A 14,322-nucleotide genomic window follows, 5' to 3' on the forward strand; every position below is an offset into this window, starting at 1 on the left:
TACTAGAAGAGACTACGTTAAGACTGCTGGTCAGGCTTCGCTGGTGGCGCAGTGGTTAAGAGTCTGCCTGCTAGGGCTTCCCTGGTGGCGCAGTGGTTGAGAGTCCGCCTGCTGATGCAGGGGACGCCGGTTTGCGCCCCGGTCCGGGAAGACCCCACATGCCGCGGAGCGGCTGGGCCCATGAGCCATGGCCGCTGAGCCTGTGCATCCGGAGCCTGTGCTCCGCAACGGGAGAGGCTACAGCAGCGAGAGGCCCGTGTACCGCAAAAAAAAAAAAGAATCTGCCTGCCAATGCAGGGGACAGGGGTTTGAGCCCTGGTCTGGGACGATCCCACATGCTACAGAGCAACTAAGCCCGTGTGCCACAACTACCGAGCCTGTGCTCTAGAGCCCACGAGCCACAACTACTGAAGCCCGCGTGCCTAGAGCCCGCAACAAGAGAAGCCACCGCAATGAGAAACCTGCGCACCGCAACAACGTGTAGCCCCAGCTAGCCGCAACTGGAGAAAAAGCCCGCATGCAGCAACGAAGACCCAACCCAGCCAAAAATTAAAAAAAAAAAAAAAAGACTGCTGGTCACCAGCTCCATATAGGAACTGCCCTAGCCAATACCTCCACAAAACTAGGAGGCTGCTGCTCCAGGGAAGGCCAGGAGCAGAGAATTCTGGGAGGCTAGGAGGCCAAGAGCAACTTGCTTGGCTCAGTGATCTCCTTAGCTGATGACACAAAAGAACTTGCTTGATTAGGAATTCCTTCTCACTTTCACAGCAACTCCGGCCAAAGCTGCAATTATCAGGAATATTGTCAGCCTGTCTGAGGCTCAGCTGCTGAAAGCCTGTAACATGGTCCTTAGTCCACAAGAATGACAGCATTTCAAAATATGGTATTAATGAATTTAAAACATCTATTTTAAAAAAAGGCACAATACAAAGCAAAATAAAGATAGTGATTTTTGGTTACTCAACTGGTGATTTTTGGTTACTCAACTGACACCTGTCCAACCAGAGTCAACACTTTGGTCACAGTGGAGTTTGCATAGGTAAAATATGCCACTCTTATAGAGATGGTCTATTTAATCAGAACTCTTTTCTTCAAATACAAGGCATGGAAGACAACATATGAAACACCCATGTACCTGTCATCCCAAATGAACAAGTCTTAAACTCTGCCACGCGTGCCTCTTAAAAAATTAATTAATTAATTTGTGGCTGCGTTGGGTCGTCAATGCTGCGCGTGGGCCTTTCTCTGGTGTGGCGAGCAGGAGCTACTCTTCCTTGCAGTGCGTGGGTTTCTCATTGCAGTGGCTTCTCTTGTTGTGGAGTATGGGCTCTAGGAGTTCAGGCTTCAGTAGCTGTGGCTCGCGGGCTCTGAGCGCAGGCTCAGTAGTTGTGGCACACGGGCTTAGCTGTTCCGTGGCATGTGGGATCTTCCCGGACCAGGGCTCGAACCAGTGTCCCCTGCATTGGCAGGCGGATTCTTAACCACTGCACCACCAGGGAAGCCCTACCCTTCCCACTTTTGACAAATGATATTAATCTTTTTCATCTACTTTGAATACTTTTGAAAAGAAGATACGCAGGACTCCCTATATCATATAGAATGCATTAAAAAAAAACTTTAGGGCAATTTTAGGTTCACAGAAAAACTGAGTGGAACACAGCATGTTTTTAAAAAAATTAATTAATTAATTTATTTTTGGCTGCGTTGGGTCTTTGTTGCTGCGCACACGCTTTCTTTTTAGTTGCGGCGAGCGGGGTCTATATTCTTCGTTGAGGTGTGTGGGCTTCTCATTGTGGTGGCTTCTCCTCCTGTGGAGCACGGGCTCTAGGCGCGCGGACTTCAGTAGTTGTGTCTTGCGGGCCCTAGAGCGCACGTTCTGTAATTGCGGCGCATGGGCTTAGTTGCTCCGCAGCGTGTGGGATCTTCCCAGACCAGGGCTTGAACCCATGTCCCCTGCATTGGCAGGCGGATTCTCAATGAATAAGCCACCAGGGAAGCCCAGTATGCATTTTTTTAAAAAGCCCTGAGGGAAATCATATTTACTTTTCACACTTTGAAATAATTTATTATTAATATTATGGACACTGACCAGGAGTTTTGGTTTGGTTATTAGAAAGCTTAGAGCCACATGTGCTGGGTGGCATGAAGTAATCTTTGCTATAAAATGAGACCAGAAAAAGTATTCAAAGACAGATGATTTAAGCGGGTCGAAGGTTCTATTTACTCCAGGTACTATCACGGTACGTACTCATCTTCACTGATAACAAGGGCTTTATGTGGACACAGCACATATATGTAATTCACCACCTAATTTTTGGCTTAAGTATTTAAAATACAAAGCTTTCTTTTTTTGGTCTAAAGTTACATGACTAAATAAACTCTTCTCATGGATTTTTGTGTGTCTGATTTTATTAGCTACATACATGAAGTACTAGATTAGAATGTCCCACTTTAAAACTACCAAATTTCGTTTGTGGAAAAAAATGTGATTAGCTCTATATACACTGAGGAAAATAAAAATCTGGTTAAAAATATCCAAAACAGGGCTTCCCTGGTGGCGCAGTGGTTGAGAGTCTGACTGCTGATGCAGGGGACACCGGTTCGTGCCCCGGTCCGGGAGGATCCCACATGCCGCGGAGTGGCTGGACCCGTGAGCCATGGCCGCTGAGCCTGCGCGTCCGGAGCTTGTGCTCCACAGGGGGAGAGGCCACAACGGCGAGAGGCCCGCGTACCGCAAAAAAAAAAAAAAAAAAAATTTTTAAAAAGTATCCAAAACACATTAACTCTCTGAAAGTTAGTTATGGAGTATATGGGGTGGAGGGTATGGGGGAAGGTTAAATAAGCATAGGCTAATTATCTCAGAACAAGTTTTCAACCAAAACCAGAATGGCATAACTATGAAAAGATTTACGAACAGCGAAGTAATTTACAGTGGAAACCTGTGATTCCAGAAGTGGAAATGGTTGAGGTTTTTCAAGTGCCTTTGGTGCTCCTTCCTTATTGGTGTTCTTTCATCTGCTTAAACAGCCTGCCATGAGGAAGCGTTCTCAGCCCAGCAGGAATGGATCCCTGCCATTTAAGAGGGAAAAAAATGCTGTCCAAACACACATGCCTGCTTCAAATTCTACGTGGAACAAGATCAGACAAATAAATAAAAATTTAGGATAAAAAAACCCTCTAGGATGTAATTTCATAGGAGTTTGAATCTCTGCTAAATGAAATCGGGCCACCTAGATGTACTCTGGCCAATTCAAGAGGTCAAAATGAAAAGATGAAGTGAACAGCAACTGTGGACAGGTGGGAGCATAACCAGAAAACGTTCCTTTACTCCTCCATCAACCACCCACCCCCCCAGTCCCTTTTGCTTTTATTCGCAATGCTCTTGTCTTTTTCACTTTTTCATAGGCTTTATCTCAGTGTCCTTGTAAAACAGGGTAACAAATCATATAAGCTCTGGGTTGAAATCTTTAGGAAGAAATATATAGCTGCTTAATCTGCTGAATGAGCAGCACTGTAAACACACGCAACAAGATACGGTGAACACTTGCCTTCATGTGCCAGGAGTTATTGGCTCCATCCAATCCACGCCCTGGTCTAAGACACTTTCCCCTGTGTAAGAAAAGAAATCCTCCACAAAAACAAAAAAAAAAACCCCATATAGCCCGATTAAAAAATGGGCAGAGAATCTGAACAGAAATTTTTCCAAACAAGATACACAGATGATCAACAGGAACATGAAAAGATGTTCAACATTACTAATTAGGGAAATGCAAATCAAAACCACGAGATACTTCACACCTGTTAGAATGGCTATTATTGAAAAGAAGAAATAACAAATGCTGGAGAGGATGCGGGTAAAAGGGACCCCTTGTACACTGTTGGTAGAACTGTAAATTGGTACAGCCACTATGAAAACCGTAATGGAGTGTCTTCAAAAAATTAAGACTAGGGCTTCCCTGGTGGCACAGTGGTTGAGAGTCCGCCTGCCGATGCAGGGGACACGGGTTCGTGCCCCGGTCCGGGAAGATCCCACATGCCGCGGAGCGGCTGGGCCCGTGAGCCATGGCCGCTGAGCCTGCGCGTCCGGAGCCTGTGCTCCGCAACGGGAGAGGCCACAGCAGTGAGAGGCCCGCGAACCGCAAAAAAAAAAAAAAAAACAAACACTAATTCAAAAAGACATATGCGCCCTTATGTTCACTGCAACACTGTTTACAACAGCCAAGATCTGAAAACAACCTAAGCGTCCACTGATGGATGAATGGACAAAGAAGATATTGTGTATATACGCAATGGAATAATACTCAGCCGTAACAAAAAATGCTACAATGTGGAGCAGCACTTACAACAACATGGATGGACCTTTAAGGTATTATGCTAAAGTGAAATAAGTCAGACAAAGTATGATATCACTCATATGTGGAATCTAAAAAAAATAAAACAAATGAACAAACAAAATAAAACAAAAACAAACTTATAGATACAGAGAATAGATCAGTTGTTACCAGAGGGTAAGGCTGTTGGTGGATGGGCAAAATGGGTGAAGGGGGTTAAATGTATGGTGATGGATGGTAACTAGACTTGTGGTGGCGATCACTTTGTAGTGTATATAGATGTTGAATTATAATGCTGTACACCTGAAAATTATATCTCTATATAAATCCTTCACTAGTTGCAAGGTGCAGTTCAAACCATTTTACAGGGCAAAACTCCAGGACAGTACATAAAACTTTAAAAATGTTTTCCAATTCTAGGAAAATCAATCTCAGATGTTAGTGGTTTGTAAATTCAGGTACTTCTAGAGAAACCAGTCCTGTTCCCCAGACTACTTAGAAGGAAAACTCACCTTTGGCTCTGCAGCCAGATGTCTCTGGGTTGGATGGTTGAAGGTGAGAGGAAATGCACTCCTTTTCTATGGTTCCACAGGTTGCTATGTCTTCCTCTAGTATCCTGTACTGTGACTGGCCCGCTTCCTTGCCTGTATTTCTCCTCTACACCAAAAGCTCTATGACAGCAGGAACTGAATATTGCCAGAACCTGGCACAATGTCTCACATCAGACACTCAAAAAGTATCTGTTAAATGAATGGATGTAAAGCCATCAAAGCCTGGAGACACAACATGGAGTAGCAAAAAAATAATCATCCTCATCCTCAACTTTATAACTTACTGTAATTCTGACCATGAGTCAAAAATTCTCTGGGTTTTCTCCCTGATAGGCAAATCGGTGAGAACGAATTGCTAAGACCTCTTCCAGTATTCTGATTCTACGTATGTATGTACAAAGCATGTTTAAAATTGTAAGACTGATGTTTAAATGAACACACCAGAATTCATAAGTGCAAATGAACATTAACTCCTTTAAACGTAGGTACTTCGACAAGGTACTCATTCAATTACGAAAAGCAACTTAGAATTCTGCTTGTTTCTAATTTAAAGCAAAACCAAATAGCTTTTTAATTTACAAAAGCAACATATATTTACCACTAAAAATAAATCAGAAATCATAAAAAGGGAACAGAATTGACCCTCAATCATACAGATAGAAGCACTAGTGTAGCCTGGATAAAAAATCGTTCTGAGTCCTCCTGCTATAAACATATCCTGTATGTCTACATTTTTTTCTTTATAAAACCAAGGTTATTCTACACTGGTAACCTCTTTCTTAATATAGTATGAATATATCCCCACATACTCTGCAAGCACAGCAATCTGTAGCGTGGCAATATTAATTTATTTAACCGATGACCCACTGCTGGATAGTTAGGTTGTTTACCCAACACTATTACAGAAAAATGCTACACTAAATGTCCTGGTAATTAAAATTTTGAACACACAATTATGCCCTCAGAATAAACTTTCAGACGTGAATTTTTTGGGAGGAAGGCTGTACAGTTTTAACACAGTTGACTTGTATGCAGTTTTTTCCTCTTTGGTAACAGATTTCCATCCTTTTGATAGTAGATGTAATCACTGGAAGCAGCCAAAAGTCACTGGGGGTCAAGTCTGGTGATTGACGTGAGATCAAGCTAGGCAATACTATTTTTAGTTGAAAGCCTCTGATTATGCAGCTGTGTGACTGGTTTTCATATGTGACTCGGAATTGCTCTTGAAGGCAGTCACAACAGGAATTCCAAACTGTTGTAAGCAATTGGCTCATTTTCAAACTAAGCATATTACTTCCTAAAGACACAACTATAAAAGGGATGAACAGAGCTGGATGCTTTCTTAGGAGTCATTCCACTGCAGTTCTATCTCATTCACACAGAAAGTCTCAACAGTTGAGTCAATCAATTCACTTTAAATAGCTGTACTGGTTCACCTAAAACTTAAATATTTGCAGTATTTATTGACCACTTGACACTTCACATACATTATTTTTAAAATTTTCATACTACCACTAAAAATAGAGATATTATTCTCTCCATTTTATAGATGAGGAAGTAGAGACTCAGAGAAGACAAATGATTTGCCTAAGGCAGAGCCAGTATGCCAATACGGATGTTTTAGCTTTAAACACCACGTTCTTTTCATTTTCTGACCCAGCCACGTAGCACCTTAATATAATTTTTAAATGTGTTATAGGGTTGTTCAATTCTTTTTTTTTTTTTTTTTTGCGGTACGCGGGCCTCTCACTGCTGTGGCCTCTCCCGTTGCGGAGCACAGGCTCTGGACGCGCAGGCTCAGTGGCCATGGCTCACCGGCATGTGGGATCTTCCCGGACCGGGGCACAAACCCATGTCCCCTGCATTGGCAGGCGGACTCTCAACCACTGCGCCACCAGGGAAGCCCCCTACTCTTTATTTAACCTGAAAGTAAACTGAACAAAACTGGGGGTACTGCTTATGAATAGGCTCGTTTATATTCTTAAGAAAAACTGGCAGTTCACTACAAAAACCCATTTATTCAATTTGAATAAAGTAAATATTGATGCTAGACTTTACATTTAAAGAGACTTGTCTGGCAAGTGAGTCACGTTTTAACAATAACCATAGTGAAAGGGAAAAAAATTAGAGCAGTAAGTTAAATAAAAGGCTAATAAAACCTGGAGGAAACAGCTCAGTGTTTTCTTTTAAACCCTGAAGAACACCCAACGTACATTATGTTGCATAAAGAGTCATTTCATGAAAAGACTATTAACAATACAATAGTAGAGTCAGTACGAAGAATTTCAATGATATCCAACTCAAAAATGCATAGGGAGAGTAAAGTTATTTTATTAAATCATGCACATCACGTGTGTTAGTGCAAATAGTTTAATCTGTACTCCAGAAATTCTATTGTACTTTATATCTTTACAAAATAGATTTAAAACAATTATTTACTTTAAAAAATGTAATTCTGAAGTTAAGCATTTCAGAACAATATTTGCAATAACCTATATACAGGAGGTACTGGGTACCACTGGCATATTAGCATTCTGTGGTGGAGTGGCTTCCTGCAACAGAAAATGATGAAATGAACTATATGACAGTATTTTCTACAAGTCATTTGTGACTAATTCCTCCATAAATCTAGTGATCCTCCCAACAGCAAACCCCAAATGGCTTAAAATATAACCTTTAAAGTATAAACAATGACTGCCAAACATTACAAGGCAAATTATATCCTAAACTTCTATTTCAATATTCGGCTAGGCCTGTGGATTGCCACAGAACATTCAAGCCAATTCACTGACATTCCCTCTCAGTTTTCACTGACTGAAAAATTTAACTATGTGATACTTTAGGATATTCTATGACCTATATAAACTTCATTGACATAACTGTGGTGCCGCACAAAAACCATAGCTAAACCTTCACTTCCGTGTTTTAAATTTGTAACATCAAGCAGTGTTTAGGTGCTTTACTGTGCATGGAACACTATTAATCTTGGGAATAGTGCTTCTCATTAACAGAACGTCCCAATTAACAACAATAAAAAGAAAATGACCATTTGCCTCCCCAACCAGGAAATCTGTTGGTAGGTAACAACAGCTCACCTCGAACATGAATTAGCTTTGAAATATCATTAACCAAATTAAGTCAGTAAAAGCTTATCTAAAGAGATATTAATTCTTTCTTCAATTAAACATGCTTGGAGGAAGAGATGATAGGAAAAAAAAAGTCATGCTTCCTAAAATGCTGTATATGAGAAAGTAACTTGGCTTTTAAAGAAAATATCTCTTTAAATACATGAGGTTTAATAAATTACATTCCAATTGACTCAACAGTTTGGTTTACTGCACTGAAACTGTATAATTACTATGTTTTTGCTCCCAGAAATACTTCAGTTTGCTCAAGAAAATACACACTCTCATGGAAAGTTTTTCAAAGTTGATGTCCTCCACATCATCAAGTCACATTAAGGCTGAACAAACGTGCATATATTCCCCAAATTATCACTAGAACAGAGTATTTTCCAAGTGTATTTCTCCTTAAAAAAAAAAAAAAAATCCACGCAAATAGTTGTCTCTAAGTCTTGTTCCCAATAGCTCAGTGGTTTTATAACAAGTAAAAATGGCGTAAATATGTAAAAAATATATATATATATGTGTATATATTCAAACTGATAGGCACTGAGCACACAGGGCCTCTCTTCCCATGTATGTATCAGTTGTTTGGTTTGGGTAGTTATCGAATCAAAAAAAATGAGTTATCTGGCCATTAGAATTCAGAGTAAAATACCCATAAATTTAATGTTATAAATAATTTGGTGTACCAAGAAGCCTACTTTAGGCCACCATAATATTCAGAATTTCAACATACTAATTTAAAAATTACATGAAAAATTGCAAGCAAATTATTGCTTACAGTAGAATAAAGTCACAATTTTATATCCTCTTTATAGACAGATACATTTTATATAATTTAAAGCAATGACCCTACAGCTGTATTCTTGCACTTCTGCTGTTTTAAGAGGTAAAAAGGAAGAAAATGGTTCTGGTTTGTCCCCAGCATGAGTGTGGTGCCAGCTTCTAGAGGGAGGACGGTGTACGGACTCAAGAAACGCTCTCATGGAGAAGCTCTGGCCAGACCTGGCACGTACAGCACGATGGCTGTCACCGCAACCAGGGCAGCCAACATGGGCATCCAGGGCCAGGGTTTCTGTGTGGAAAGAAACCAAGAGTCAAAATCACATTCTCCCTTCTTTTTTCATACCTATTAACCCCTTGGTTCCAGAGAGTCCTGAATACTTGACAGAATATTAGAAAAACCTTATCTTTGCATAAGAATACATTTTAAAAAAAGAAAAAAAGGTGAGGGAGTGCAGGTGTGAGGAGAGCCATAATAGCAGGAGCTGTTTTAGAGGACCATTGTGTGGAAGCCGAATACATTGCAGGAAACTCTTGGGCAGTTTTCAGTTTTCTTTGAAGCCTAATAGTGACTACTCTAAGAAACTCTTTGAGCTCAGCCTGTTTTATTTACTCGGGTATCCACATATGACAGCTAACTGATGTCCATAAATGCCTGGAGTATGTTTCTGCCTAAAATGTTTATTTCTTGATAAAAACCAGACTCACATGTTGGCATAGTTTTATGTAAGGGGCTGGTGGGTAAGGTGATAGAAAGAAAATGGTCTAAGCTTTGATCCTCTAATCTTAAACCACAGAAGACAAAATCAGAAGGGGTTCAAGATGGCAAAGTGATGTTAGGGACCCTGCTTATCTGATGCTTTTGGTAAAGACCATGTCCAGGGTAATAATGCCACGTGATCATCTCATATGCTCTACTAACCAGTATGCTTGTTGGAGGTGAGCATGGATGGGCTGTTCTCTGTTAACTATCAGAGGGCTTTACAATATCAATTTGCTTTGTTTGAAAACTTTATTTTCACTAGTGTTCTGAGTTGTATTGAGAAAGCTAGCTTTTAAAGAAATACTGTGATGTTGTAGATCAGGGCTCAGAAAGACATGGGACAGGCTGATACTCTCACAAGTAAATGCATACTGAGGTTGAGATTGTGAGCCAATGGTCCATTATGCCACTCTCATCCTTTTTCATCTTCTTAGCCACAGTGTAATATAGGCAAAGGGTTGAAACAACGAAACTCTACACCATGGAAAAGAAGAGGGAAGGGAGGAGGGGGAAGAAAGCTTGCTGAAAACTTCAAAGAGGCAAACTCTTCATTTCTCATTCAGAGCTGATTAAACATAGAATTGGGAAGGGGGTACTAAGCTGCAGCAATTCACAGTTTACTCCGGTTTGCTAGAGACAAAGACTCAGTTAAAGGCAGCATATTGACATCTGGTTAGGTTGGAATTAATTCATGGTTAGCTTTACTACAAAAGAAACAAGACAATATGTTATATGATTAGTTGATCGTTCAGTTCATTTGTATGACACAATACATAGCATACTAAATGAAGGGTTTGCTTCAGGTAACAAAATACCTGTGTGGTTTTGCCATGCACTATATTACAAATATGGCACAAACAGGTGACGGGAACAAACAGACAAGGACTCAACAGTAGTGCTTGTACCTTTCTCTACCACAATGGACCGAAACACCAAAACAGGAAAGCCAGGAATAGGCCGATGAATACGGCTGGGACGGGTTGTAATATGGAAGGCTAAAGAAGGGAAGGGATATTAAAATCATTTTATGCTATAAAAAAATCATATAAGATGATTTAGAACCCAGGGGGGTGGGAGGGAGGGTAGAAAGACATTTTAAAGACATCTAATACAATCCAGAATGATGGACTGTGGTATGTAAGTTGGCAAACTACCAGTTTAAAAGGAACAGCTGGAGGCAATGTGGGTGTCCCCAACTCCCTAATGAAATGTAGCGCGTTAAGACAGAGCAATGAAAATACCTCACCAGCTGATGCTCTGCTTGACAGTACATTATTTTTGTTCCATACTCAGAAACCATTATTTGACGATGTACTCCTTTGGAAATGGCTAAGGTTTATTTTATCCCTCTATCAAAAACTTTTTTTTTTTTTAAACCAAAACTCTTTTGCTTGAGATAGTATTGCTTTCAAGCTTAAAAATAAATGCCCTGTGATGCATGGCATTTATTTTTCTAAATCAAGCAAGAGATCTGACACAACATATGAGAAACATTTAGTATATAAAGACAGGCAGCTGAATCTCAGGGCTTTCAGTGATGTTACAAGAATATAAGTCATTTTTAATTTAATTTTATTATTATTATATTTTTGGCTGCACCGTGTAGCATGTGGGATATTACTTCCCCAGCCAGGGATCGAACCTGTGCCCCCTGCAGTGGAAGTGTGGAATCCTAACCACTGGACTGTCAGGGAATTCCCAGTAATTTTTTAAATTGGAAGGGAATTACTACAATGAGTGTTATTACAGAGTAATATGTCATTACCATAAGTCTAATGTCATAAAAATAGGAAATCTACCCTTAAAGTAAATTATTTGTATAACTATAAGTAATAATAGCAACGTTACTTTTAAATAGGCTCTAAATCATATAGAGGGATCCATTCTGATTATCCTAGATGTCTTCATAGGTTAATTTAGTAGAAGGTAGACTGAAATTCCATCATCAGAGAGATATGAATTAACACAAAAGAGAGAAGTAACCGAACCATTATGATCTGATTTCAGAAGAGTTCTGTAATTGACATTTTTGAAATAAATGCAATCCATTTTTGCTTATCATAAAGCCTCCATACCCAATTCATAAATTTCTGAAAGACTTCTACCTAAGCAACAAGTCTTTATTAAAAAAAAACAAACAAACTAGGACTTTCTTTAGCAAAGAACAGTTGGACACAACTCATAAGCATTCTGAATGTGACTGTGTAACTGGATGGCCATGCAACATTACTCTTTTGTACTTGTGCTGCAAGTTAAGCAGAGTGCCTTTCTCCATAGGAAGTATGCGGCTCATGCCCACTGCAGTGTCCAAGCCATGACAGGGGTTTGGAATAAGTCAGAGCACAATCAACCACACTGAACATCCATCAATTAGGGCCCACAAAGGCAATGATCATTAAAACGTATAACACAACATTTATTTAGTATAACATCTTTTAAAAGACCATCTGCCTCTCTAGCAAATAAAATACAAATTAATATTATTAAACTCAATTTATACCAAAATGTTCCAATTTCACACACACACACCCCTAGAGAAACTGACCAAATACTTCCTAATATTTATAGGAGGCCCAGAAGACACTAAGCTTTTTAGAAATGTGCCTTAGTGAGAACATTATTAGTACAAAATGAAAACCATCAAGTCTCCATTTTTTGATACAGCCAAATGCTAAGGAATCGTCACGTATCACTCTTTCTTCAGTGGGTCCCTGGTGGTATAGTGCTTTGTTTCCCAGAGGGGGAAAAACAAGAGCCAGATGAAGGCTTAGTGACAGAACTTCAGATTCATTTGGGAAAAGTTGACAGTTCTTAGGTAAATTATCTTTTTGCAGACAAGGCTCTTCCTCCAGGTAGTCCTTAGGCTCTTCTAGGTGTACAGGTTAAAGGGGCAAATTCTTACTCAAAAATCTGACAGCCCAATGATTCCATCATGGAATTTCACAATGAAAAGCTTAGTTCACGTGTACTACAGGTCTTAGTTTCTCAAATCAGTAATAAAGTCCTCTGAAGAATCAGTTTCAGGGCTCTCACCTGCCTCTCAATCAAAGCTAAGCCAAGTTTGCAAAGACTTACATTATTTCCTTTCTCTCGCAGCAGCTTCAGGTTGTCTTTACATTGTTTGAGCTCATCTGTGATTGATTGTTTTTCCTGCTCAGTCATTTCAAACTTCAACTTCAGTTCTGAGAGTACAGTCTGTGTCTTTTCATACTAAAGGCAAAGAAAAAAGAGTGTGCAGACTCAACTTAAAATGGGTATGAAGTTATGCGTCTAGTCAGGCTTATATACCAGACCCTGTTTAGTCACCTGCAACACCACAGTCAAGTCTTTTTGTTATAAGGAGAATAAGAATCACTTGCACTAATAAAAAGAAGCCTTTAATGTTTACTTGATTCTATGTAAGAATTCTGTGGCCCTGGTGTTAAAAAAAATTGAGAAGTCACCACTGTGTCATCTGTTTCTAATATAAGGGGTCACTTTTTCCACTAAGAGAATTAGAGGAGAAAAGTAAAATTCCAAACTGAGCAAAAGAAAAGCAAGTGAAGAAAAACTCCATAGCCTAATTAAATGGCAAGGTTAGGAAGTCTGAGTTTATATCCTGGTAAGTAATGTCAGCCAAGCTATTTTAGTCTTGAAGTAAAAAGTATTAACTCTCATTAGGCCTCCCTTTACCCAGCATCATTGGGTATTAAAGTGTTCTGGATAAGGAATTTCTAGGCAAATGAAGCAAAGAAATATATCTAAGGCACCAATCACTATGATTGGGACATTTCTCTCTCTCTATTTAAGACTTATAAGCATCAATTACAAATAATTTTTAAAAATCTGTTTCTGATATTTTTCCATAGTGAAACATGCCACTTCCTGCTCTGGAAAACAGTTCACTATATATAATATGACTTTCAGACACACTACCTAGCCCTTGAACATAGGTCAGATTAATGCAAAACATGGTATGGTTTGCCCCTACTTTAAATGCCCCAGAAGGCAGGAATGCTAGACTGGTTTCACTTCTAGATATTGCATCTTACATGCAAGCTGGGCTCTCAGTCAAAGAGCAAAGACTGTTCTGCTGCTGGCTGTGCCTTTGTCTCGGCCTCCACTGCCCCACTTTGCCATTTCTGAAGGTTTTAGAAGGAAGAAAGACAGACAAGGGCTGATTATAAAATAAATATACCACAGGTCTGGCATACCAGAAAGATTCCTCCTCTTCCCTAAACACAGCCCACGAGGCTGGAAAGTCTATAGTTCCTTTCCGCCTGTATCCTAGAAATTTCTCAATAAAGGACACATTTATATGGTGCTTCTGAATAATCCAAACACCTTGGAGTGATTAATCAGGAGCTCATCATTATGCACTCCAAAGATAAATATTACAGATGCAAATGTATAAAAACATTTATCAGAAGTGGTGGAGGCAGGGGGTTAGGGTCAGCAGCGAGTTCACCATAAAGTGGGAAGAAAGACACGGGTACAGAGAGGGAGGTAAAATATGAAAGGAACTCTCTGTTACCTAACAACGTTCCCAGAACAAGTCTGGGTAGTATGCCAGAGAAGGAACTAAGGAGTAAGATTCATGGGCTTCATGACAGCTTTTTTTGTGAGGTCTGTGGACTTCCTTCCAGAGGCAAAAGGTTACCGGCAGGTTGCCAAAGCAAACTCAGTGTACCTAGACTAGTCTCTGCACTAAGTCTCTTAGAACATAATCAATTCTCAATGATATGATTCTTAACAGTAACTAATAAAGAATAAGTGAAATGTGATTTGCT

The 14,322-nt window shown here is 39.8% G+C and overlaps 1 protein-coding gene and 1 long non-coding RNA gene across 44 annotated transcripts in view; both read right to left on the bottom strand.

Moving 5' to 3' along the window:
• Positions 1-3,316, bottom strand: part of LOC132526893 (uncharacterized) — a 41,074-nt gene extending 37,758 nt beyond the window's left edge. Inside the window, exon 1 of the long non-coding RNA XR_009542745.1 lies at positions 2,940-3,316. This is a non-coding gene — a long non-coding RNA (uncharacterized LOC132526893). The remainder of the gene's footprint in view (positions 1-2,939) is intronic.
• A 3,877-nt stretch (positions 3,317-7,193) lies between these two features.
• Positions 7,194-14,322, bottom strand: part of SLMAP (sarcolemma associated protein) — a 148,070-nt gene continuing 140,941 nt past the window's right edge. For 24 of the 43 annotated variants that reach the window (XM_060161529.1, XM_060161523.1, XM_060161526.1 and 21 more), the window contains 3 exons: positions 12,629-12,763; positions 10,459-10,548; positions 7,194-9,082 (listed from right to left, as the gene is read on the bottom strand). In XM_060161529.1, the coding sequence (XP_060017512.1) occupies positions 10,465-10,548; positions 12,629-12,763 (219 nt within the window). In that variant the 3' untranslated portion in view covers positions 7,194-9,082; positions 10,459-10,464. The remainder of the gene's footprint in view (positions 9,083-10,458; positions 10,549-12,628; positions 12,764-14,322) is intronic. The other 19 variants (XM_060161528.1, XM_060161522.1, XM_060161517.1 and 16 more) reach the window with 1 other exon arrangement.

Source organism: Lagenorhynchus albirostris, chromosome 10 (assembly GCF_949774975.1).
Source record: "Lagenorhynchus albirostris chromosome 10, mLagAlb1.1, whole genome shotgun sequence".
Taxonomy (NCBI): Eukaryota; Metazoa; Chordata; class Mammalia; order Artiodactyla; family Delphinidae; genus Lagenorhynchus; species Lagenorhynchus albirostris.